The sequence below is a fragment of the Neopsephotus bourkii genome, unplaced genomic scaffold, assembly GCF_033783945.1.
Source record: "Neopsephotus bourkii isolate Nb327-2 ecotype Australia unplaced genomic scaffold, CSIRO-AGI_Nbou_v1 NB_272, whole genome shotgun sequence".
Taxonomy (NCBI): Eukaryota; Metazoa; Chordata; class Aves; order Psittaciformes; family Psittacidae; genus Neopsephotus; species Neopsephotus bourkii.
The window spans coordinates 4,391,369-4,418,286 of record NW_026900781.1 but is presented as its reverse complement, the minus strand read 5'-3'; the positions used below and the strand labels follow the sequence as shown (position 1 = coordinate 4,418,286).

The window sequence follows — 26,918 nt, the reverse complement described above, 5'->3', positions numbered from 1 at the left end:
CCACAGCAACAAGGGAAAGCATCAGCCCCGTGAAGATCTCTTCTACAGTCAGCATAGTAGAGGCTGCTTTTAGGAACATGCAGTGTTAAGCAGTTTGCCCTGCTGCAGTTCAGCCAAGAGGAAACCTGTGCGGGGCTGCTGTGCAAACAGAACAGAAACTGTAAGGCCAAAGCTGCTCCCGGAAGGTCTCAGGAAGGTGAGTTCCTTTTGGCTGCAGTTTCCTTTTTGACCACCAGACTCTACAGTCCTGACTGGGACATAGGCAGCTGTGACAGCCACTTCACTGAACTCGGTGCTCCCATCATTTCAGCTTGGAAAGCAGGGATGGTCAGAAAAGCCCAGAGGAATGGGAAGCAGTGTAGATCACCTGTTCTGAAGAGATGGATGAGGAACAATTGAAACATGACAAACAGCAATACTTCAACTGACCTCATTAACTGGATTATAAAGCACAGCCGAGAAAAAGGCTGGAGTTTCATGAACTCGTTAAGATGGTGGCGTCTCAGCTCCCTTTTTTCCAGGCACCTGGATCATCCCTGCCTCCATGCTGTCCTCAACTTTGTGTTGGCACTAAACCATCTTGTGCAGCCCTGCAGTGAAACAGATCAGGAACCAATACAAGTTAAGACTAACCCAGCCCAAATAATAGCTGGCTCTAACTCAGATCAGCTCTCCAGCCACAAGCAAAGGGAGGGGTAGCACAGGGACAGGAATGAATGATAAGTGAAAGGCAGGACTGCTTCTTCTGATGGCCATGGCAGCAGCTTCTGCCTGCTCAAGCTGTGCATGATACTATAGCCTAAGGGCAGAGGCTCCTAGGGTCAGTGCTCAAGCCTGAATCATCTACGGATGATGTTGGAGCAATGTTGGATTGCTCTTCCAGTACCACACATTCTTATGTCTCCAAAAGGTACCTAATGTGAACAGGCCTGGACAAAATAGAAGGCCAGAAGTTAGAATATACTCATCAGCATCATGGTCTGTTAGCACCTAGCTTCTGATAGGGAATGCAGAAGATAATAGTCCCACAGAGATAGTTCTGACTACATGTGGAAACCTTGAGCTCTTGCTAGCTTGGTTTCTGCTGTAGTCTAAATAGCATGGATTTCTGAAGCCTTTATATGCTTACATAATATTCAAGCATTATTTGAAAGCATTGCTATTTATTGTAAATATTTCTGATGCCTCCAAAATGCATGTCTTGCAATTATATTTCTGTGATGATGAAATACGAGATTTTGCACAAACTGCTAGGTACTGGGGAATTAAAGACATATTCCTGCAAAAGCTATATTGATAAAACAGTTCAAACCAAATTGAAATGCTAACTGTTGTTATACCCAGGCATACTAAGCAGGAACATAAAGATGAATATAGCTCTACTTATAGAGCCCACTATATGAGTAGAACAGTAGATCTATGTAAGGTGATTTTTAAAAGCACAGTAAAGAAAAGCCTCTTCACAAAGCACAGAAAAATCCAGCTATGGTCTCAAAGCAAAATTTACAAAAATTCTTGATGCAACAAGAGTCCATGAAATGTTAGGGAAATTTTGAAAGTGAAAGGGAAGGAAGAAAAAGATTTCTATCTCCAAAAATGGTAGTGGCTTTACCTATCAAACCAGAGATAACAGGAATTATGAAAAAATCCAGAATCAGACTTGTAATTTTGGTTGCACAGTATACTGTGTGCAACTCTGTACCTTTCTAAAAGAAAGGGCTGTTAGTTTTCTGGTTAATAAATAATAAATCTAACCATTTTGCCAAAGCCTGTAAATAAGGAGTTGGTTCCAAAAGTCAGCACGTTATGAGAAATAGCCTCAGTGCACATACTTTTTAGACAAGCATTCAAAAAAAGTAAATACACTACGCAATTTATCAGATCTGCATGAATGTGGAAAAGAAACTTAAAAACCTGGATTGAATTAAGATATTCCACTAGTATAACTTTCCTACAACAAGCCCACTAGTTAAAGACGGATAAAGGAGACCTTGTGTATGTTGAGATGAAAATCTGCTGTTACAGAAGAGACAGCACCCCAATAAAGTACTCCTGCTCCTGTCTCCTCTACTAGGAGGTAATTTCAAGCTGGATTGACAGAGGGTGTACAGACTGAGGACTATGATGCTTGTTTTGTAACCTCTGATATGGGAAACACCCCCCGAGCCACTCAGTTGTCTACGCTCTTCCTCTGCCACCCCCCTAACCTCATCCCCAGCACAGGCTTATGCCACGTAGCTGTGTGCACAGCAGCCATTCCTGTGCTGCCTAAGGAAACCTACAAGTCTGAATCAAACACCCAAGGTCTTCCTGCCCAGTGCATGGAGAGAAACAGACACACAAGATTAAAAGCTGGCCTTCCACCCTCAAAAAAAGAACTAACCCTGAACTGAGCAGGAAGGCTCAGAGGGGTTCTTACTCCAGTTCTTCACAGCAAGTTACTTACTGAGCAGAAGTTGAAATTTTCTTTCCCTTTTTTGCCCACAACGAGGGATATTGAAGGCCTGGGTTCAAACTTGTCTTCTGCCTGCTTTGGAAAATGGGTTTGAAGATACATCTCTGTGCTAGGAGTGTGCAGAGGTGTGGGCACCCTCCAGTGGAGCTGTTCCAGCCACACCACTCACAGCCAGCTCCTCAGCAAATGATTTCAAGTGACTGATCCAGAGACCTGAATTGCAGCCCTTGCTCCAGTGAGGAAAACTGGAGGAAACTCCAAAAGATGAAATTGCAACAGATCCCTATCAGAATGCCCTGGCACTGACTCTCACCCCCAAAAGTCTCTAAAATAACTTGTTCTTTAAAACAAAACTTAAAAAATAAAAATGTACAAAACTGAACAAAATATACTGTCACTCTTATATCTCTGATGTTAATGCCCTTCTGAAGCCAGTTCTTCTCTGCGAGTTAGGAGGACAGTTAGTTCAGGGACTGCATGGATAGCTCCAGAGACCTGGAGTTGAGACAAAGCAATCCCTTTTGGCGGCAGAGTCTCTTCACAAACAGTTGTTTAGGCTTGATTATTACAAGGGGATTGTGTGGTCTTTTAGAAGTCAATTGGTTTAGTTATACTTGGGCTGAAAGAACTTAAAGATTGAAGTTCTGAGTAGTAGACTTGAGAAGGTTAGATGTCATGAGGGCAGCTTTATTTTAGGTTGCTTTGTGTTTTAAATAGCACTTGATCAAGATGAACACGGTTTCAATTGATCGCTGTGTGAGGGCAAGGTGCAGGAGGCTACTATGGATATTAACTCTTCACATAAAATTGGCCTGAATTGACAAAAGGGATCAGAACCAATGACAGAGGAGCAGACCTCATGTCTCTTCTTCCTCCTGGAGAAACCCCTTGCACTGGGTCATGTTCTCAGAGGGTGAGAACTGCCAAATGTGCTGTAATCCCACAAAGGAAAGGCAGAAAATTTCAACAGGAGGACCAACAGCCTTCAGTAGCCAATCCCCTAATCCTGCAATACACAGACACTTAAAGTCACCTTGTGATAACTAGCCTGCACAAGGTCAAGTATATGTTTCTGTCTTTACATGATAGGGGTGTAGCACCCTTCCACCTCCTTAAGCAGATAGTCAGACTCGACATTTCTCACTAAAATCCTCCCTAAAGCAGAACCGTGCTGACATACAGAATTTATAACACATGCATGATTTTTGTTGTATTTTCTTAAGTATCATTTTTTGTAAATCAAGATTGTATGTTTACCAATGTAATGACGTATAGAAATGTAAGACATTAACAAGTTTGTAGATATATATAAGAGGGCTTTTAACGTAAATACATGACGTGAAAAAATGAAATTCTTACGGAATATTAACAGACTGTGATAACTGTCAACAGTTACAAAAAATGTCATCAACCCTGAAAAATAAACTCATATGAACCAAGCAATCATTTCATGAAGTTCTTTTAATAACTAGGGTTAATAGATGTTACACAGGTATAATGAGGAGATGCTACCAAATGATGCTGTGTTACTGTATGCCCATGCTCTAAATAGGTGGTCTGCAGGTTTCCCTGAAACCACTGAAAGAGGAGGGATGGCTCATTGGCAGAAAAGGTTGTGCCCATGTCTAACTATTTTTTAAGGCAAAGTGACATTTCAATATTGGCGACTTTGAAAAAATTAAGGGATGATAGTCCTAAAATGTTTCCAGAAATTGGTCAGTAAATACACCCAGTAATTAGATCACATGCTGCTCATGGAGTCATTTCACCCCTAAATTCTCACATCACCTTCTTAGTAACAATTACAGAACAAGGAAGTCAGTTTAGTTTGTTTAGTTTCATTTCTCTGGTTTTTTTTTTGGGTTTTTTTTTTTATATATGGTTTCTCTCCTAGAAAATATCACAATCCCTGTAAATTTTGTAAGTGTAAATGTGTTTAATGAACTTGCACAAGTTTTAGGCATTTACTTCATTTTCAAGGGTTTGTTTTTCTTAAATGGTTAGTCAGTGTTTGTTTTTAACTCTGAGTTCCAGCTAAGGAGAAAAGGGTCTAAGGACATAAACTGTGTTCAAAGGTTGTGAAATCATATTAGATTATTTCCACTAATGTCCCAAATATCTAGTCCCCTACACAAAAGCAGATTCTGCTATTACTTTACTGCAGCTTCATCATGTTTATTCTCAAACTGCTCTTTAGAAGGGACGCCTATATATTATTTGGGAGGGTAGGCATGCCTATACTTAATGGTATTAACATTTCTCATTCTGAGACACAGTTTTTCAATCATCTGTCGCCTTCTAGACACTACATAATTTGATCTGGTATTTCACCAAGACAATGTCCTCAGCCTGACATTTTTGACCAGAGCTATTAAACTACTTGAGAATCGAGGCAAAGAGACAAGCTGTCTTTGAAACTCAGACATAAGGAAGAATGTAAGAGAACAAGCGACCCAGCAATAGTATGGACATGCTGTTCAAGCATGTATGGATGGTGTTAGGAAAGCCAAAGCTCACCTGAAGCTGAATCTGGTGAGGGACATGAAAGGCAGAAAGAGGAGTTTCTCTAGGTATATCAACAGCAAGAGGAAGATGAGGGAAAATGTGGGCCCACTGCTGAATGGGGAGACTTGTTGACAAAGGACATGGAAATGGCTGATGTACAGAATGCCTTCCTTGCCTCAGTCTTTACTGCTTTGCCTTCAGTAATCTCAAGTGCCTGAGAGGCTGGTGAGAAGGTCTGGAGAAAGGGGCATCTACCCTAAGCAGAGGAGGATCAAGCTGGGGAACATTTAAACAAACAGGATGCACAGAAGTTCATAAGACCTGACAGGATGTACCCACAAGTGCGGAGGGAGCTGGCCAACGTCACTGTGAGGCCATTCTTGATAACTGTGAAAGGTCATGGCAGCTGGGAGAGGTTCCTGACAGCTAGAACAAAGCAAATGTCAATCCCATCTTCAAGAAGGGCAAGAGGGAAGATTGGGGAGCTCCAGATCTGTCAGCCTCACCTCAAGCCCTGAGAAGGCGATGGAACAAATTATCCTGGAAACCATTTCCAAGCACGTAACAAGCACAACAAGGAAGGTGACCGGGAGTAATCAGCTTGAATTTATGACGACAAAGATGTGCTTAACCAACCTGATAGCCTTCTACAATGAGACTGACTGGTTCAGTGGATGAGGAGAGAGCAATGGATGATGTTTATCTTAACTTCAGTAAGGCTTTTGACAGTGTCTCCTGTAATGTCTTCACAGACAAAGGAATGAAGTGTGGACTATGCTAAGCGGACAGTGGATTGAAAACTAGCTGAATTGTGAGTCCCAGAAGGTTCTCATCAACAACACAAAGTCCAGCTGGAGGCCAGTCATTAACAGTGTCTGGTAGGGGTCAATACTGGGGCTCACAATGTTTTACATCTTCTTTAATACCTGGATGATGAGATGCCACACTTTCAGTGACAGCAGGAAGCATGTATCTATCCCACCACTCTCAATACTCCTTCCAGATGTCCATTTGCTCTCATGCAAGTTGTGTTCCAGATGTGTGATCACAAGCACATAATCCCATTCCTCCCTTCTCAACATTTCCTTAGATACTTGTGAAGTCAAGCTCCAAAATTTTGGAAATTGAGTTCTTTAAGGTAAATAAATAGGAAAGTGGGGTTTTGTACAATTTCAATTCTGTCCCTTGCATGTATGTATAACAACACTGTCTTTTGTTATGTGAACATTATTGCTGCACAATTCTTCATGCAGTAGGAAGGATGGGCAGATCTCATGCAGTAGATAGCTGTTCAGGATTTTCTGTCATCATAAGCATTCCATATGCTAGGCTATTTATTTATTGTCCACACGCTTACTTTCTTACAGACATTTTTGTCTTTTAAATTCAGGAACTGCTTTGCAACCTTCATTTCTACATTTTCCAGAATCGACTTCACATTAGAATCCAGGTCTCTGGAGCAGCTTTTAACAATTTTAACACTGAGGCAAAGCTCAATCTCTGTCATTGCTTCCACTCACAATCCAACAGGTTTCATCCATTTTCAGGACAAATGCAGGCTTTTCCCTAAATGACACTATGAGGGTAAAATTACATCTCGTCAGACAGATAAAAACTATACTCACAAAGATAGTGGTATAGTACCATACTCACAAAGAAAGATAAATCACAGCCGCACATCAATCTTAATTACAGTATCTCCTAAGCCTTTGAGTTCTGCAGGGTATTTTCTCTGCAGTAGATACCTGGATGGTGACAGCCCGGTAGGCAGCAACTTGGTTCTTACAGATCAACAGAGGTTCTTGGCCCTGCAATTACCTTCCTTTATGTGGTTCTCTGTATACTTCCTATGTATGTTTTACGTTCTGCTTTCTTTAAGTCCCTCCCCCTTCAGCCACTGTCCTCAGTCCTCAACTTTTACCCTGCTTTGGCCCTCACATGTGGCCCGTAACCTTCCCCTGCTACGATGCAGCAAACCTAGGTGTAGGACAGGCTCGTATGATGGGTAGGAAGCTGAAGATAGCAGAGGCCATGGCTGAGAGAAACCACAAAAGTCACTCCTGTTTCCGTGACTCTGCAGTCAGGAAAGTAACCAGTAGCTTAATCAAGGCCTCTCCAGTGCCAGACAGAGCAGAATTTCCCCCTTTGATGGAAGACATGCCCAGAATGAAAGATGCCCTCATTTTTCATGCAACAGCATCACCCCATAGGCATCTGCTCTGTTTAGCTGGGGTCAGACCAGAGTAACCATCAGCAGGGCTGCAGACCTGATGGAGCAACTTTTTCATGTACCTGTTAGTGATGGAAACAAGGAACTTCACCAAGTCTTAACTGCCTGATTCAGCAGTGTAAGGCTGGACATGTCTGCTAGGAGCAGTGGTATGTGTGGGGAAATGAAACATGAAAAAATTGGGCATGGCTAGTGGGTGCTGAGCAGGACAGGAGGGGAATTTAATAAGTTCAGGGAACTTTCAATAATATGAGGGGGCATCCAATAAGTGAAGACACTATCAGAAAGTAAGTTCATGGACACAGTTTCACTGTTTTACCTCTTGGAGGCAAAACAGAGCTTAAAGGAAGGGACTATTTAGGTGAGTGGCTGTTTTTCGTGGAAAAGAAGGAACAAAATGCTTCATGCATGCTGGTTTGAGGATTTGTGAATGCAGATACGTGAGGAAGCCCTTCTGAAGCTACGGGAACGTGAAATATCGCGTGGGGCCGCCTTCAAGGGGCTCCCTCAAAGCTTCACCCGCACAGGCCGGTGCCTTTCGGCCAAACCAGGGCGAGCGCCCAGGTGATCCCCTCCGAGCACCAAGAGAAGCCGGGCGGCACTCCGGTGCAGCGCAACGGGGAGAACTCCTAGCAGCTCCGGCGTGGCGGCGACAGGGTTCCGCAGGCGGCCGGGTGAGCCCCGTCCCCTCCTCTTTCCCCTTCTCGTGGCCACGAACCGGCGCTCACCACCGCCCCGGGGGAGCCCGAGGGGCGGGTCCGGGAGGCGGGGCCCCTCCGGCGGGCACGTTGCGGCCGGCGCCGCCGCAGCTGTCAGTGTCAGAGAGCCGGCGAACCGGGATCCCGGCTACTCCGAGGGGGAATCCCCCAGCCTCGCCCCCGCAGCCAATCGGCGGGCGGCATGCAAATCACGGCCGCGCCGGGAAGCGGCGGGCCAGTGGGAAGGGAGAGGGGCGGGGAGGCGGCACTCTGTTGGACGGCCGGGAGGACGCTGAGGGCCAATGAGACGGCGAGGCGGGCGGGGAGCGCCCCGGGGGAGGGGCTATGCAAATTTAGTTTGAAAAAGAGGGCGGGAAATCCGAGTTTCGCGGGAGGCCCTTGGCGCGTAACCCGTCTCCTTTCCCTTCATTCATTGTCAGCAGCCGCCGCTTCCTGGAGCCATTTTCCAGGCGGCCCCACACAGCGGGAGCGGCCCCGCTCCATCCGCCGCATCTGCCCGCCCCGGCGCCTCCGTCCCCCCCCGGCGCCCCGCATCCTGCAGCCGGGGCCCCCCCGGCACCCGCAGCCCCCAGTATTTTACGCGGGTCCTCGGCATCGAGGAGGAAAGGAGCTGGGAAGGCCGGGGGGGGAGGGACGGGGGGAGGAGGAGACGCGGCTGCGGGGACAGACCCGGAGGGAAGGATGAGAAGGGGACTCCAGCCGCCGGCCCCGGCAGCGCCGCCGCCCGCACCGTCCACGGACTCCAGAGCAGCCCCCGCCGGCTTCCCGGCCCGCTTTGCCGCCGGCACCTTCATCCAGATCCGCAGCACCGGCGCGGCGGCGGGGGCGCCCTGTGTTGTCTCCTCCTCTGTCGCCGCCGCCGCCGCTTCCCAGGCTCCCGGTGCCTTTGCCCCGGCGGCGGATGGGGGCCAGCCCGCTGGCAGCTCGCTGTACTGCACCCCCCACGGACCCGCCGGCAGGACGGCGCTGCTGCAGCCCGCTCTCGGCGGAGGCCGCCCCCCGGTAATTTTTGTTTTCCCCTGTCCCCGCGGGAGGGTGAAGGGGACCCTGGGGGGGGCAGTACCAGGCAGGCCCTCTCCCCGCCGCCGTCCGGGCCCGAGGGGGCGGCCAGGGAGTGTGGGGGGTTGAGGGCAGGAAAGGCGGAGGCAGCGCTTTGTTGCAATAAACTTTCCTGCCTCCTTCCCACCCCCCGCTGCCGGGTCTTATTTAAAGGAGAAAAAAAAAATAGAAAAAAAGACAAGAAAGGGGGGCGGAATAAAAATAATCCCCCGCCACGTCCCGCCGCATGGCAGCGAACAGCGAGAAGCCGTCGGCGTGGAGGGCCCCATTCCCCACCCGGGGCTGGGGGCCGGGCCGTGCCCCGCCGGTGTCTCCGCTTCACCCCCGGAGCCGCCGGTGACGTCTGGCACACGTGCGCGGAGGCCGCGGCTGTGACTGGGAGCCGGGGCGGGCGGGGAGGGGGACGCCGCTTCCTCCTCCTCCTCCTCCTCCTCCCTCTGGCCTGGGACAGCCTGACCGCCGGCCGGCCGCCCCCCGGCCCCCGCTGCTCTCCGAAATGCCCCTGCAGCAGGTCAGTGACTCGTGGGGCGGCGGCGCGCAACGACCCCCGTGCCCGACCCCTCTTCAGATTTCCGCCTCCCCTGATATTTTCCAGGCCAACCCCCCCCCCCAAAAAAAAACAACCATGCCCTCCCCTCTTATTCCCCCCCTCCCCCCCCATGGGTTTTTCTTTGTCCTCGCTGTTTTCGGGTGCGCGCTTGGCCCTCGTGGGCTGCGCGGAGTTGGAAGCGGGGGAAAGCGAGGGGCATCCCCGCCGGGAGGACGTCGTGGACGCCGAAGGAGGTGGCGGGCAGTTGAGCCCCCTCCCTCGGCGTCCACGACCTCTTCCCGGTGTTGTGGGATCGCTAAACTCCCACTACCCCTTCTTCTCCCGCCCCGGTGCGCCACTGCCCGGGCAAACCGGGTTTTAACATCCCCCTCCCACTTCTCCTCACCCCCCCCATCATCCAGTCGGTGATGGTCCCAGGTATCAGATGCTGCTCTAAGTCCGAAATACTTTTTGCAAACGCTTGGGAGCAGAGTCTCGGTGCAGCCGGGGGACGGTGAGGAGCTGCCTTCCGCGTGGGTTTTTGCGAGTGTTGGCTGCAGAGGTAGTGATTGGGAGTTTCAAGGCTCATCACATCCCTACCCGAAGCTCTTTTAATTCTGTTTTAAATAAGTATCTTTGCTGTGAAAAGTAGCTGTTTTGGGGGGGTTCTTTATATCCTAGCGGTGCTCAATGTCAAGAAGCGGGTTCAAGGCACTTCATAAATATTTGGCGGTCTGATGCAAAGGTTTGGTTCCTAAAAGGTGTTGGTGAGCAAATACAAAGAGGAGCATATGATTCTGGGAAAATAATTGCACAGGGTGTTTTGGCTTTGTGGGAGGGCTTTTGGTGTCATGAGGGACTCCTAAAATGTCTTCTTAATGGGTGCTACAAGACCTTCAAATATGAATTTAATGCACTGGGGGGCGGGGGAGGGTATACTGTTCACCTCTCTAATAAGAGGAACTCCCAGCCATAAAAGCTTCTTTCTGTATTAAAAGTTTGGAAGCAGGAAAGCAGTTTTGGCCTCTGCCTGCAAGTTGTGAGTTTGTTGTATACCCTCACTCTCTTTACTCTGGAAGAGATGTGGGATGCGGAGGAAGCGTGGTCAGGCTGGCGGTACCTACGGGCTCTGGCTGGCATCCTCCCAGGGCAGTAAGCCATCCGTGGCACGTGCCAGGAAAGGGGCTGCACATCCCACTCTGCCCTGACAGCCATGCTAATGTGAGTGCCCCACTCAGAGCCTGGTTTGTTGCAGACCTGTCTTTTGGGAAGTAAGGCTGAAAGCACCCTAGTGCTCTGCCTTGTCTTTCTGCTCTGCAGACCACTTGGTGGGGAGGTGATACAGCCCTTTTGCAGTTAGTTCTTCAGCTCCCACCCGGTTTTCCCTAAAACTTGCAGGGGATTTGCTGTGTCTGAGAGGTGAGGGTATTTCCCGGTTAGTTTTCCCAGTTGGCTCCTAGTTGAGCATTTTTGAGAAACTTACACCAAAGACTGGTGAGAGGAATGATAAAACGCTCGGTAGCTGAGTCAGTGAGTTTAGGCAAGTAGCACCAATATAAATTTAGCATTTGATTAGCAAGTAGCGTATGGAGTCCAAGGCCCCCAGCTGAAAACAAGGCCCTGCTATGCAAAAGGCTAGGGATAAATCTAGTATAAGTAAATTCGGCCAGCACACCTGCACTGGTTAGGGTTATGAAAATACTCCAGCTCTTCAGATGTAACTGTGCTGGCAACCCACCCATCACTTCCAAATGTAAGCTATGATATGAACTAGAAAGAACTCAGTACAGATTAGGTTGTTCAGGGAGCTGTCTGACTATAGCAGCATATGAAAAAGTTTCCTTTGCTGAAGTGAGCTGCTTGTTCTTCCCAGGAATTTGTTAGTTACTTTATCTATGGTTGTGTAAGTGTACCCTTGCTGGAAAAGCCTTGGAAAGTGGCCTAGTCCATTATAACTGGAGGCTCCAGCCCCAGACAGATGAGTTTGTGCACTCTCTCTCTGCCAAGCAGGTGTTTTGTTATGGTCCGAGACCTGTTCCTTGCTCAGTCACTGCCTGATGTGGTGGCTCCTGTGGCCAAGGGTTGCTAACTGGGCTTTTGTACCTTAGTGAGCCCTGGCTCTAGGAGGCTGTGACCTAGCCTGTTGGCCCTTTCAACCTGAGGAGCATTTTAATGACTCCTGTGGAGTTAATAGAAAGTGTTACTGGGCAGATCTGAACCCCTGCCATGGCTTAAACACAAGTGGTAATGAAGAATTAACCCTTCCAAAGTGACCATGAGCTTGTTCTCCTGGGGTAAGCCTGAGCCTCTGGAGACAGGGTGAGTGCTGCTGCAAGGGCAGGCGGTCCTGCTTCCCTTGGTCCCTTCCCTTCTGGAATCTCAGGCTTCCCAGGATGGATAATTAACCCTGACCAAAATAAAAAAAAATAAAGGTTTTCTGCTGGGCAGGCCGGTTGAACCAGCTAATAGAAGGTCTGGTAAATGCCAGGGACCTTCAAGGGAAGGTGGTGGCCAGGGAGAGGGCATGGATGTAGTGATGCCATGCCATTTTGGTGGCAGTGAACTTGTGAATCACCTTGCTTCCTCACGGAAACGTGGGGGAAACTAATGTTTGGTAAGGTACCCCAAAAGCATTCTCGCTGGTGTTGCCTTCTCGCTTGGTGTGAGAAAGTCGCCACCATTTGCAAATCCCAGTACTTAAAAATGAGGCTGCTATAAAAGCAAGCTGCTCAAAATGTTTCTAATTCAAATAGTGGAGAATTTCTTACTGTCTTTGGGTTATAAAGATAAGCCTTTAAGAAGAGGGCCATTTTCTTAGCCATGAGAAAATGCTTAAATGGAGACACCACCCACATGTTAAGTCCTTTTTAAAAGGGGCTAAATCCTCTTAACAACAATATCTTTAGAGAACTCCTGTGGCCTTTAGATGACATAGGCTGTGGAGAGGCTGGTTCGGCATACTTCAGAAGGGGGCGGGAGGATTTACATTTCCAAACCGAATACTTAGCACCCCTCGAATTTTTTCTAGTGGTTTAGAAAGCACCTCTTCCTTCCTCCTCCTCAGCATGTCACAGCTGGAAAGGGAGAAAAATGGGGTAACTCAGTTTTTCTCCTAGGTGTTAGGTAAAAGAGCAAGTTTTTAGGACTGACCAAGGATTTAAGGTATGGGAGAAAAACCTGTAAGTTGCATAAAGGAAGTGGGTAGTTAACTAGGAGCTCTTCTTTCTTCTGCAGAAATAAAAAGGTTTGTCTGTAAAGGTGCAGGTGTTTTCATATTCAGACCCACTTTTGTATTTCTTTGCCTGACAGTTTGTGCTACTAGGACTGAATGCTATCATGAGTTTGGGGCCTTTGCTTTTTGAATAGCATTTAAGGGAGTTTCTTTGGTTTAAATCCATCTCTTCCAGCAACAGACTGCTTGCTTCTGAGCCCAAGGAGGTACCACATGGTCCTTTGGCACAGCTATCTGAGGAGAGTTCAAAGAGGTATAAATCCCAAGTGCTCTAACTGTGCCAACAAGCATCTAGTGGAAAGCAGGCATCCTAATAAAACCGTACAGGAATAGCCTGTAGCTTGCTGTGCTTGCTGAAGGTGGTTTTGCTATCCTTACACAGAGTCCAGCTATGCTGGTGTGGCTCCGTCTGCACCAGAACTATTGAAGTATGGTAGCCTCATGATGATAAGGGCTTTTGGCAGGTTTCCATGAGCAGCTGAGCCACTCAAAGGCTTTACTGTTGCTGGAAGGAGAAGGCTTGCTTCTCCCTCAGTCTCTTCTGTGTTATCTCCTTTGCCCTGCTCCGGCCAGGCAGTGATCTTCCGCCACCTCTCTGCTTGGGGAGCATCTAGCTGTACTGGTGGTTTGGTTTTCTGCTGCTTTAACAAGGTAAAATGTCTGATGAGCATTAGGCTGGACCTATGGTAGGTATTGGGCATACATGGCCCAAGATGGGATGGGTGTGTTGAAGGAGACAGGAGCTTTCCCAGGCAGTGGTGTTGGGGTGTTACATTGGTTTACTAAGCCTCAGATTTTCAGAAGATAGTCTTGCCTGTTCTTGCCATGGCATTGTGAGACCAAGGAGAAGGTGTCGTGGTTTAAGCGACAGAAGGTATCTTCCTTGTGTCACCAGCCTGCTTGCCAAAGTCTGCATATGGGTCACTTTATGTCCAGTTTATTCTGCTGTAGCGGGTGCTTCAACTGATTGAGCAATTGAAAGTATTTCTTTCCCCTCACTTTATCCCAGGTATGTTCTGTCAACTTTTAGTGCTCGTCTGTGAATATATGCAATCATTAAAAAATAAATAATACTAAAAAAATCTTTAAATTTGGAAACAGCTGTGTTTTGCAAGATGGAAGGTTGTCTCACTACTTCTCTGACTGTGGCTGTGGCATACATTTGAGGAAGGAACACAAGAAGAGGGCTTGCACAAAGCCCTTATCCTACTTACTTTGAGAAAGCACTTCCTTGGTCAGGGGTTTTATAGCTACCAGTGGCCTGTGATTTTTGTCTAATCCTTGTTTGAACTTAGTTGTAGTTTTGACTCCATGTAGCAACAAGTTCTGCCTATGTTTTAGCTATCTTGTATGCAAGCGAAAAACAATTCTGTTTGTTTCTGCCTTTTTCCCTCCCTCCCCTTCCGTTTTGAACTTGCTATCTATAGGGGGTTTGGGTGATCCTAGATATTTTGGTAGGGAAATTATTTTCTCATATGCTTCTCTACTCAGCTTGTGATATGTTATCTTCTGTCCCTGATTGTCCTCTCAAAGCTGAAAAGTGCTAGACCATTTAATTTCTCTTGAAATGAAAGCCATTAATGTTAAAAATAAAGATATCCTATTACAAAAAGGTGAGAAACAAAGATGTGAGCTTTGAGCTTTTCTTAGTAGGGTTCTTCAAGTATGACACCTTTCAAACCTCAGCCTTCACTTCTGAAGGTGTATGCTGGGCTGGCGGCCATGGCTTTATTGGCAGGGTTGGTCCTGGTGCCGGGGTGGAGGGATGTGAGGGTGTCTCGGGCTTTAATCCTGGCTTGTGAGGGAGCTGCCTGCCAAGGATGGTTTGGAGACTGTGACTTCAGTTCAGATGGGCTTCTTGCACTGATGGTGGTAATGTAGATCCAGTCCTGCCCAGAGCGAGGCTTCAGCAGATGGGACGCTCTTAGTGTAACTAAATCTCCAGGTTTTACAGTCTCTGCAAATAATCTCATTTACAGCTGGCAGCTCTGAGTGTGTGTATATATCGTGGCAGCTCTCATGCTTACAAATGACTAAGTTGGACTTCAGGCTTTTGTTTTGGCTGGCAGAGTTAATCGCTTCCTGCATTATTTTTCATAAGCAGAATTGTGTTTGTTGCTACGGGGAGCAGAAACCCCCTTCATGTGCCCAGGGGCAGTGATGTGTAGTGGGAGGGAGCCCCCGGTGCCTCTGGGATGGGGCTGCTACAGTGCTTGAGGTGATGCTGATGATGTATTTGGACTCAGTTTCAATTTCAGTTCTGTTTGAAGACAGACTTGGCAAAATTTCTCAATTTATCACATCTTTAAAAGGGAACTATTTCACTTCTGTTTTCCTCAAGTAAGTTGGTCCAAAACCACACTTGGAAGTGCTATGCCTGGCATGGATGTCTCTTGAAGTACTATGCTGTCTGCTTGGAAGGTGCTTCTATTTGCTGGATCTCATGGCATTCATGGAGTTCTTAATGCCTTGTGGGCTCAGCGTGAGCTGAGATAAATACTTCTGTCTGCAACCCTTGTAAAGGGAGAAGACAAGAGCTTGACTAGGCATTCATGAAGCTAATGTGTACTGAAAATGGCCTCTACTATGTGGTAGGCATGTCCCTCTTTTTATGCATATACAAATACATCACAAATGTGTTGGTAGTTCTTTGCGACCACTGCACGTGCATGCCCTGCAGCTTTCAGGCTGTCGTGCCAAAGGTCTTTTGGCTAAGACTAAGCTAGGAAGAAAAGAAAGGTGGAGCTCTGAAGATCACCTTTTCAGAATCAGCTGTTACCTTTTTGCGACTGCATTGAGTTATGTGGGCAAGTATGGCTTTTGTTTATTCCTACCACTAGAAGTAAAGCCAGTACCCTGTTCAGTAACTTCATGTAAGTAGGATGTTTAATTTGATCACCTGCATCTATTTTTCAAGATTTCATCCAGCTCGAATGTGGCTGCACCTAGGCCCAGAAGTGTCAACCACCTAAGGCTGATAGCGTTTTCAGGTGCCTACTTAAAGGGTTGAGTTGCAGTACTGGAGAAGTTGGGCCCTCACAATAGGGTTTTAGTGTCTCGTTGACACTACAAGCCACTAGTTGTTTTGCAGCTCATAGAAAACATGGAAACAACTATTTTTGATAAAAGTAAACTGTATTGGGAAACTGAGTAACAGGAAGTGTCTGCTTGGCCTTGGCTGCCTCAGCTGCAGCATTCCCACTCCAAGTTATGGTATGTGTGTGTTGGTTAATGCATGCAGAGATTCTAGAAGTAATTTTTATTAATGAACTTCTTGAAAGACATACTTTCTCCTCTTTGCAATGCTGTTCTGGTTTTGTTCTTTTTGGTTGTTGTATGGCTGTTGGTTCAAAGGTTGCTGCATATTGCATAACTTACTGCTAGAAAGTGGGGCAGGGGAAGAAACTCATTGGCAAACTTCCTTCCTTGTTAATTAAGGTGACATAAAATTCTCTGTTTTAGGGGTTGTCTTCATGCAGTGCAAGAGTCAAATTCTTACATATAGTGTCAGGCTTATCTATCCACTCTACTAGTTCTCTCTAAATAAAATTTTCTCTTAATTTTGGTTCTACCCATTAGTTACAAAATCTTACTAAAATTGGAGTGCAGTAACAGATATATTTTCTTCCTGCAAGCCACTGAATCTGCACTGTAGGATTTCATGATTTTTTTACACATTTTAAAGTACAGATGTAATTTTAGAGTGAAACACTTCTCCCTAGAGCGAGTGTACTATGCTCTCTATAAAACTTAGCTTTCAAATTTGCCTTTCAAATGTTGTTCAGAAACAAACTGGCATGAGACTTGCTTGCCTCCCTCCTACCTAGACTCCTATTTAAGACATGTCATCTGGCAAACTTCAGGTCTGGAAGCAAAAAAAGTAACCTCTTGGGCAGGCATTTATATTCATATGGTCCATTTACATTGACTGTAGGCTTCTGGCTTTTTGGGTGCTACTACAGTGTAAGTAGATAGGTATGTAAAAATATTAAATGATGTGTAGAAAGGGTTTTGTCTTGTATGGTACATGGAATGGTGGTTTGTGTGTATTGAGTTGTCTGCTGTGTACTGGAAAAGACATGCTTTAAAGGGCAGGCCTTGAAGGGCCTGCGTTCTCTGTCTGCTTCTGCAATGGAAACTAGGCTTTACTTCACCCTCTGCTTGGTCTTTTTTAACATCTGTTGGTTTTAAAGTAGTTCTTCCAACCAGAGATGCTAGAAATTGAATTATATGGATTTACAATGTCTTGAGTGATGCTAGTAACCTAATAGTGCCTTCAGTACTTGTTTTCTTGTGGTGCTAGAATTAAATGGCAATTACCATGCATATATGCTGGTGTTATTTTGCCTTGCCAGCACTGTGTTTTTAGACAGCGTTGGTCGCACACATTGACAGTCAGTTTTTTGTCCCCATACAGTAAGCTGGTTCACACTTTGTCTAATGTCTTCGCATAGCGGGAATTGATGTTGGTTACAGCTCTCACAGAAGGCTTTTGTGTGGCCATATCTGAAAGCTGTCTTGTTGGAGCTTTTATCAAGGCTATTGCAATGGGGCCATTATCCCCGCTCATGGCCAACATAGATATTCACAGAAATTTTTATAATAATGCTTAGTAAGTGGCACGCTGGCCGAGAGCGACAATGCTGGCGTGGTACAGAAATAATACCCGAGGTGGCAGCTGTGCCGTGGCGGGGCGTTATCTGTCCTTGCAGACCGGGGACAGGGTGGGAAGGGAACCCCGCATGGGGCAGACGGAGGCTGGTGATCGGGGCTATCGCAAGCACGAATAATCCTGGCCGTCGGCTCAGTGGAATAAAGTTTTACTTTTCATGGTAAGACTCTTATTGTGTGGCTCCAAGTAACCCTGATGCGAATTGCTGCGTAATAGTTCTGCACCTTGTCCTACCCCCCCCCCCCCCTTATCTCTCAGCTGCGTGATATCTGTAGCCTAAAAACGTCTCTTGGGAGTTATGTAAAACTGCGAGTCGGGTGAGAGGAAGACGGAACTTCACAACTCCACTGTAGTACTCTTTTTAAGTACAAGCCTCTTGAGTTGGTAGAAAAGACAACTTACTACTTGAGGTGGGGGCAGGGAGGGCTTTAATAGCATTTTCACCGGCTGCTTTGTCTCAACAGTGGCTATTTCACAGGGTTTATTCTTTTTTCCCCCTCAGGATCTGGGAGTTAGAAAAAGCTCTTTTTGTAAAGACAGTGCCATGAAAGCATAAGCAAGTTGCTCATTTTCATTCTCTGGTTCTTAATCATAAGCGCTGCCTTGATGTTTTTTCCCACCTCAAATTAGCAGCTTATTTATAACATGCTAATGTTCTGCATGCCCGTCGGTATTACTGTTCTGTCGTGCTGAGCTGCGAATTGTTCTCTCAAAAACTGACACTGTGAAGATGACATAAATGAACATGGGAAATAGCATATGATAGAGAGAAATTCAGGTGGCTTTTGGTATGACTTTCAGTTCACACTTCTTTCTGTAAAATCATTTTAAGTTTCCTTTCTGATTTCAGTTGATAGTCATGTTTTTGTTGCTTGTTCTTTATTTTTTACTTAATGAAAAATGAAGAGCATTGCCTTTTTGGCATCTTCGCTACCCTTTCATTCCTGTTGGCAAACATTTCTGTGATCATCTCCTGTGTCTGCCACAAGCTGCCTTCTTGGATTGTATGCAGGGGAGTGAGGAACTTCAGGGGGTATTTCCCCCTTCTCAGGGCCCTTGCCGCAAGCAGTTCGCAACTGAGAGCCTGCAAGACCCCTGCAGGAAGGCTCTTCCAGATCTAAGGGTTAGCAGCATCCTTCCCAATAGTCCTCTGCTTTAGCTGCTATACAGAAAGACTGAGGAGCATTCCAAGTTCAGGCCATGCAACACAGGGTGTCTTGTGCATGAAGAAGGAAATGGCAAAATAGAAGCACATCCCGTGACTTGTATTTGCAGCCATGTGCTTTGTTGGTGTTTGCAGGAAAGGTGGTAATGAAAGGTGCAAGATCGGTTGCAGACCTCCAATACTGCTTGCTTGTGCCCTGTTCTCTAAGGGTGCTCTTCATGTCACTGCTGGCCTTGGTGTGCTGAGGCCCTTTCCTTTTCTTATTTTGGCAACATGTTTTTGCTGAAGTATGTGGGAAGTGAACGCAACATTAGTGAACAGGTTGTGTGCTGTTGGCCAGATATTAAGCTTAGGTAGAGCCTTCTGTGGACTTAAGTGAGTTAATGCTTATCAAGCTTTTTTTGTGGTGTTCCTTTCTTTTTTTGGTGGGGGAGAAACCCACTTTGCTATGAAGGGGAATGTGTAGGGGATTCCAGAGACTGACATATTTAATTAAATTAGGAGGGTGAAAAAAAGAGAAAGAAAAGAAAAGCAAGCTTGTAGGCAGGCAAATTCCCCTTATTCAGAGAAAGCCATATGTTCAGGATACTATCCTTGGTGTGATTTATTTGCTTCAGAATTAGGAAGGAGGGTTGCTAGGAAAAGAAAGATGCATTCACTTCTTTCACCTTAAAGAATTTTATGAGGGCGATTACCATCTCCCTCCTTTCTCCCTCTTTCCTAGTCCTGGAGAATAATCAATTTAGCAATAAGTCAGAGCAAGCAAAAAAGTGATTGTTCTCATCTGCAATGCAGTGACTAAGACTGGCTCTCTATTGAAGGCCAAAATCAAGTATTTCTGCTTCAAAGGGAATCAGGAGTTATCAAATCATTCCACCCTTTTATTTTCCCCTTCAGTTCTGTATAGTTTTTGTTTTCTTGACTACCCTTCAGTTCTTTCAATGGCCTCAGTGCCATTTTGAATACATTTCCCTACTTCCTCCAAGGCGGGAGGGGTGGAGGGGGAAGCAGCACTGGTAGTATCAGACAGGGGTTGTGTCTGTTGCTAGTACTTGATTTGAAGTGGAGAAATGCAGCTTTCCCAGCTGTTTGAAGATCTTGATTGCCTCAGCATGTGAAGAACAGCCCTCAAACTCTGCTTGACTGGCAGTTGAAAAGGGAAGAATCTCCTTAAGGCATTGCAGGGAGAAAACTGTAGGCATCTGTGAGGTGCTATAGCGTATCTAGATAAAAATATCACATACTTGAGCTTGTCTGTTGACTTGTTCAATGATGATGCCTTGTTGAAATGGAAAAAAACCCAGCAGATCTGGAATAGTTCTAAATGCCTTGAACTTTGTATAATACTGCAATGACACAAAGGGACAGCATAAGGATCCCAGCAAATGTACTTGCCCACTAGGGCAGCCCTGTCTCTCTCCCTGGTCGTGCAAGCATGGCTTGCCTAGAAGATTAGGGAGAACTTGCCTGCCAGCAGCAGTAATGGTCCTGAAAGGTTTGATTTCCTCCTGAGAAGTTGGTGTCAGATCTTTGTCTAGATTCAGCCCCGGACGCTGGTTAATGTTGTGCAAATCATACAAAAGTGTATTGTTCCTTCTGCTGCAAAGTAATGCTCAATGCCTTCTGCAAGTATTTCACCTCCTGCTGAGTGCCAGAAACAAGGGTTTTTCTCCTCTTTGTTGTTCTGCCTCATGTTTGAGTGCCTCTCCCATGACTGCATGGGCATGAGCCCTAGCATGGGGCAGGTGCAGTGACTTTTCCAGTGTGGGAAGATGGTACACTTTTAAGAATGTGGGAAGGTACACCATACCCTTGGAGTTAAACTGTGGTGTGTAACTTGGTAGCTACTTAGTCTGAACTGAGGTGAGAGTGCAGATCAGGGCTGATGCAGTGGCCCACGTACATGGGGGAGATCTTTATGTCCATGTCACTACAGGTCCACTTGTTTGTGCATCTGCACCCCATGCATGTAAGACTATATTTTTTTGGGTAGCACTATTGATCAGGCCCATGAGTAGTTGCTTTCTTGTTCTTTTGTGTAACAGTGTAGAGAAACTTCAGCTTTCACTTAGTTTCCTGTTGCTTTCAGACGAGGCATTGAAACTGATTTCTTAGGTCTACCATGTTGACCCAATGTCACATGGTTGTGGTATCCTGATCTGATTTTTCTCTTCAGAAAAGGTCCAAAACCCAGCATGCTTCACTCTGTCCATTTTGCAATGAGCTGATTCTTTTTATAGAGACAAACTTTGGAAGCCACTTTTGTTGTGAGGAGCTACACTTAACCAGCAGATGCTTGGAGTACCCGTGACCTTGCGGAGACTGTATCTTCTCCAGACTTGCTTTCTGAGGGGACAGGTCCTGCCACCACATCAGCCAGCTGCATCTAGCATTTTGGCTATGACTGAGATGGGACTATTGATCTCAGTGATGTGAGCTTCAAATTGTGAAAGAACTGATGAAGTCTTTGCATTGCTTGGACAAGAAGATGGGACATACACATATACAGCCTTGGGGTTTGTGAAGGCTGAGCAGGAGTCCTTCTTGGGAGCAGTGGAATGAGGTGTGTGCTGGGATCCCGAGGAGCTGGGCTTCTGTTTCTCCAGCTTAACTAGCTGCTTGTATCCCCCCTGACATTTTGAGTTTGTGTCACTCCATTCACGAACTGTTTTTATCCAGGCTACCAATTCCAACAAAGTTCCTGGCCCAAGCTTGGTATTAAGATCTTTAAGAAGGCAGGCCAGCAAGGTGATTTGGGTGAGAGCCTTTTACAATCACAATATGGAATTTTGTCACCTTAACAGGCCAAGGCAGTGGTTTGAGCGTATGCCAGCATGCCTTTCCAGAGCTGTGATACAGCTGAACCACAGTGGAAATCTGGAACCGTAACGACACAGCTTATAGGAAGTTTGACTCCCTGCACTTAACCACAAATGTGGTCAATCTTAGGAGAGGCAATAATAGAGAGGAAGAAAGGTGGTAGTATTTGATTAGCTTTGTTCTCCTTGTTTTCTGTAGTGCATCTGATGGATAGGGCTCCAGCTGTGAGAAAGGAGTGATAATATTACTGACTGATGGTTCCTTTTTACACTTTAAAGATACTCTTTTGGGGTAGATATAACAAGGCTTGCTTTCAGCATAATAAATTATGTAGTCATGTGCTATTATTAAACAGTTGTGCTTCTCAGTAAGCTATCCAGTATTTCTGAGGACAATAAAATATAGAAGAGGATTAAATACCATGTCAAGATCTTTCAGGTGATCACTAGCTTCATGCAGAGACTGAAACACAATCCAGTTGTGACAGGTATCAGTAATAGGTGAATGAGGGACAGAGGTCTTCCTATTGTTCCTCACCATCATAGAATGGTTTGTGTTGGAAAGTAAGATCATCTAAATCCAACTCCCCTGCCATGGGCTCGGACACCTCGCACTAGACTATCATGCCCAAGGCTCTGTACAACCTGGCCTTGAACACTGCCAGGGGTGGGGCAGCCACAGCTTCTTTGGGCAACCTGTGCCAGTGCCTCAGCACCCTCACAGTGAAGAATTTCTTCCTTATATCTAATCTAAACTTCCCCTGCTTGAGTTTAAACCCATTGCCCCTTGGTCTATCATTACAGTCCCTAATGAAGAGTCCCTTCCTATAGGCCCCCTTCAGATACTGGAAGGCTGCTATGAGGTCTCCACGCAGCCTTCTCTTCTCCAGGTTGAACAGCCCCAACTTTCTCAGCTTGTCTTCATACGGGAGGTACTCCAGTCCCCTGTCATCCTCGTGGCCCTCCTATGGACTTGCTCTGACAGTTCCATGTCCTTCTTATGTTGAGGACACCAGAACTGCATGCAGGTCTCCATACCTCACACCAACAGGTTAGATCTGTTTGGTTCAGCAACATGGGAATGATCGTTTGTCTTAGAAACTAGAATCTCCTCCAGCTTCTTATCTGCATGTTCTTGGAAATGATATGTAATCCCCTCATAGTCAGGGTAACCTTAATTGCCTGCTGGGCTAGGAAGGAAAAGATGAGTTGGGGATCAGGTTTGTGCTGCCTGTGACAGGGTGGGATTCCTGGAACCATTCTGGGAGACACTCTGGGAATTTGGTTTTGCAGTCAGCTTATGATGATCCAAGTTGCTGCTGCCATGACTGGGGTCATGCTGCCCTCCCTTCCTTCTCACATGGTCCCACCACCTCCCTGTGTCGTAGGTGCCTGCCCTTGTACTGCCCTGTGCTCCACCAGACCAGAGATCTGCTCCAGCTGAAAGCCAACACTGGGTGAGTGATTAGTTTTCAGACCAGCTTGCTCCCTGGCCTGCATGGCTCTGGCAGCGTGTCCAGTGAGGGCTGTCCCTCTTGGCAGCAGGCCCCAAGGTGCACCCTTGGCTGTGGACATCTTCACGTGCCCTCTCCCCACATGTGGGATGCCTCACTCGGGATCTAGAGCCTTGCTATGTGTGTGACCTTAGCATCTCCTAGAAGTGCGAGGAGTTGTGCAGAACGAAACCCGAACAGATGGCTCTGTAAAGAAATAGGCAGCTTTTGTGCTGTTACTTACTGCTTAGGTTACTGAGCGCATGCAGCTGGCAGTGACTTGCTGGTAGTGCCTAAGGGCTGAAGGGAACTTGTGCTTTAAAGCCTTTGGGGCAGTTTAGAGGTTTTGTGTGTACATGGAGGAGTAAACATGGCTAAAAATGTTCTTGGTTCACAGAGGAAATCCACCGTTGCTTAAACTGAGAGTTTGTGTTTCCTCAGTGCTGTGTGTGCTCCGTACCTTCTACACTCGGCTTTCAGTCCCTGTTTGAGGCTCCCAGGCTACATGTAATTTAATTACAGTCCTATGGCTGGCATTGAAGTAGGTGAAGATATAAATGTAATTTGCACCTGGAAGTTATGTGTGTAGTGAGCTTGTAATACTGGAGGCCTTCTCCAAAATCACTGCTATCAGGAAATACCTCCGGAGGAAAGACTGGCTGTGCTGCTTTCACAGGTACAGCTTCTCTTAGCAGGACTTTAACATGACTCATTTTTGACAGATAAAGTAAAGGTGTCATGGTCTTGCATGAGAGATCACAGAATCCCCTAAGATAGTAATTGGGATGGCTTTTACTGCCAATAGCCATGTCCATAGCCAAAGGGCTTATCTTGCGTGGGTTATGGGCATAGGAAGGCTCCTGGAGCTTTTGGTTGGATGAGTGATAATGAATGCTAGTCATATGCAAAGTTCATCAAGGAAGGTTGAACTGCATGACTGCATTCATAGCAAAATCTCCTTTCTACCCCTTGAGCCAGGTGGTGAAGCCAACCTGGGTGGTGGTAACAGCACCCAGGGCCCTCCTTATTTTACCCCACTGCAGAATTCAGCCTTTGTGGCTAAAATACACTGTTGAATTTCAGCTTCAGATCAAAAGGAGGTATGTCATTGTGATTATAAGTAAACCTTCACATACAAACTTAACTAAGTAAGTAATTCTGGAGTAAAGTCTTACTTCACAGCCCTATTAGTTACACGCTGTCACTTTAGTCTGTTGCCTAATTTTGAGCATAACTATTTCATATTGATTACTTCAGCAAAAAACTTCAGAAGCCTTTGGTCCCTGCACTGCAGCTGCCAGAACTTCCATCTTTCTCCTGGTACTTTCTTTAGCACCACTGTGCATTGAAACATTTGCAGGATGGTGAAATGTGAAAGCTGTGGAGCATTCCTATTTATTTTGGAATTCAGCGTTTCACGTAAGGAACACTGTAACTCTGCCATATTTACTTTCTTGCATTTAATTCAATAAAATGTATTTACCTGAAGCGGACATGAAATTTCCAGTTTGCTGTGGAAAGCATAGGGCCACGCTGCGGAACTTGTTCTAAGTTAGCACGGAGCGTGTGAGGGCTTCTTGCCAGTGCAAAGCTTAGGAGGGAAGTCAAGAGTAAGAAGACTTGCTGCTATCATCAGCAGGCGCCTGTTGAAAGGGTAGAAATTATGGATGTCAAGGCAAGACAACACGTTTTTGGTGCATGTTTTTTAGCAGTCTGGGAAACCTACAGGCTGCTGGGAACTTCCCTTGGCTGCCCTGGGTTGTCTTACTCCTCCTCCTGCTGTTAGGAGAATAAAGCTGTCTTTCCTATCCATATACAATTGAGAAAGGCTATCATATACAGGGTATTTTTGATCCTATATATTTCTATAATTATATGCAGCTTTCATAAATCTGTCTGGATGGAGAGATCCTGTGTGCTTTGGAAGGGCTCATTTGATCTAAATTTAAGGATGTCTCATGTCCAGTTGTGAAACCTGCTATTTTGGTTTGTCCTACCTACAGCCTTGTACTAAAACAAGAGGAAAGGGATGAAAAGGAGAGATTGAAAAGTATGTGTGAGAAGAGGGAAAGATGACTCATAAGTGGGGCTGCATTTGAAAATGAAAAGGATCAAGGTGTGCCGACCATAAGAGACAAAGTTACGGGTTTTGTGAAGAAGGCACAATTAAATCATATGGTCATTTATCTTCTGAACAGATTAAGGTACTTTTGTGAAACAGCCCAGGAGCCTGGAATCTATTTAAAGAAAGGAATTTTTAGTGCAGCCTTTAATAGGTGATATTTTAGTGCTAGATTCCATTGGAAGACTTCTGCAGGCTTCTGGAAAATCCCGTTTAGCTGTCCACTGCCTATGGGATAGCTCTAATAACTGCATGGTTTTAGAGCAAGGCAGGTAGCAGAAAGGGAAAGAGGGGGAAGGCAGAAGTGCAGGAAGCCAAATGGTCTTTCTCTGAACTTTAGACTGCAGTGAGTAGAAATTAAAGCTCATGAACAGAAATTTTAGTCTCTGCTTTCACACTATGTGTTGTCTCTTTTATGTTTCTGCTAGTGCTCTGCTCTTACAGTCTCCTTCTGGCATCCATAAAACTTTGCTAAAACTTGAACTCTGTGAACTCCTTTTCCTGCCTTTCCTCCCGCCAACCAAAAGCTAAAAGATAACAAAGATGTAGCTGTCTGACATGTGAATGAGGCTGATAGAGAATACATTTAATTTTATAAAGCATTTTGATTAAAAAAAAGAAAAAAAGTAACTGCCAGTATGGCATTGGATTAAAAATTGGCTGAGTGACAGGAAAAGGGTCCTTTTAATTTCAGTATTTGCACTAATCCAAATACTATGGAGTGGTTTCATTATTGTCCCAGAAGTAAACAAGAAAACCTGTTGCTGATAGTAATTGCTAGCAGAATAGTAAATGATAATGGAGCTCTCACAACTTGCTCTATAGGCACATTCAAACACACCGTGTCTTTAATACAGTGAAAGGCAAAGTTGTATGCCTGAGAGCAGGGAATGCAAGCTATGCCTTATGAAAGAGGGCCTGTATCCTGGAAAGCAGGACATTTCAGAAGTCTGTAGTGGATAAGCAACTGCACACCAGCTTCCAGAGCAATGCCCAGGAGCGATGGCACTGAGGCTTGCATCCTGGCATGTACAAAAAAAATAAGGAACAGGAGAAGGGATACTTTTGCCTCAGCGAACAGTTTTGGCACAGCTGATACTTAAAATAACATAGTTCAGTGCTAGTACTTGTAAGGGGAAAATTTGAGAATAGAAGATGATGTTAAATAAGGCAATAAAAATTGAGGTCTGAAGGAAATACCCTACAGTGCAACTTACTTAAGCAATATTCTGCTTATGAAATTAAGGGATGACTTGTCTGATACACCACATAAATAATTGGGAGGGTTGGCTCATATAGCTGATGATTGTGCTGCCATCCAGAGGGACCTTGACAGGCTGAAGAAACTGGCTGACAGAAACCTCGTGAAGTTCAGCAAAGGGAATAACTCCAAGCATCTGGATGGGGCAAACCTGCTGGAAAGCAGCTCTGCAGGAAAAAAAGCCTTGGGGGTCCAGCAACACACTCTTAGGGCAAAGACCACTGATGAATTCCCAGTGCTGTAGGCATTTCGTTGCCAGTAGGTTGAGGGAGATGATTAATCCCCTCTGCTCAGCCATGGTGGGACATCTGGTGTGCTGGGTCCAATTCCAGTCTCCCCAGTACAGGAGAGATATGGACATACTGGAGCATATTTGGTGAAGGGCCGCAAAGTTAAGGTTAATGCCTCAGAGCACTTGATATGCAAGGAGAGGCTGAAAAAGCTGTGATTCTTGAGCCTGGAGACAAGAACGTGTATAAACACCTGATGAGAGGGAGTGAAGAAAATGAAACCATGGTCATCTCAGTGGTGGCCAGTGACAGGACAAAGGCAAGGGGAACAAATTGAAATGCAAGAAAATCCTTTTAAACAGAAGATTTTTTTTTACAGTGAGGGTGACCAAATGCTGGAATAGGTCTCTTAAGTTTTCATATCTCA

The 26,918-nt window shown here is 45.9% G+C and overlaps 1 protein-coding gene across 1 annotated transcript in view; it reads left to right on the top strand.

Annotated features, from left to right (window-relative positions):
- The first annotated feature begins 8,279 nt into the window (after positions 1 to 8,279).
- The window catches only part of E2F3 (E2F transcription factor 3), a 42,996-nt gene continuing 24,357 nt past the window's right edge, over positions 8,280 to 26,918 (top strand). Inside the window, exon 1 of the mRNA XM_061346398.1 lies at positions 8,280 to 8,911. Coding sequence (XP_061202382.1) covers positions 8,591 to 8,911 — 321 coding nt within the window. The 5' untranslated portion in view covers positions 8,280 to 8,590. The remainder of the gene's footprint in view (positions 8,912 to 26,918) is intronic.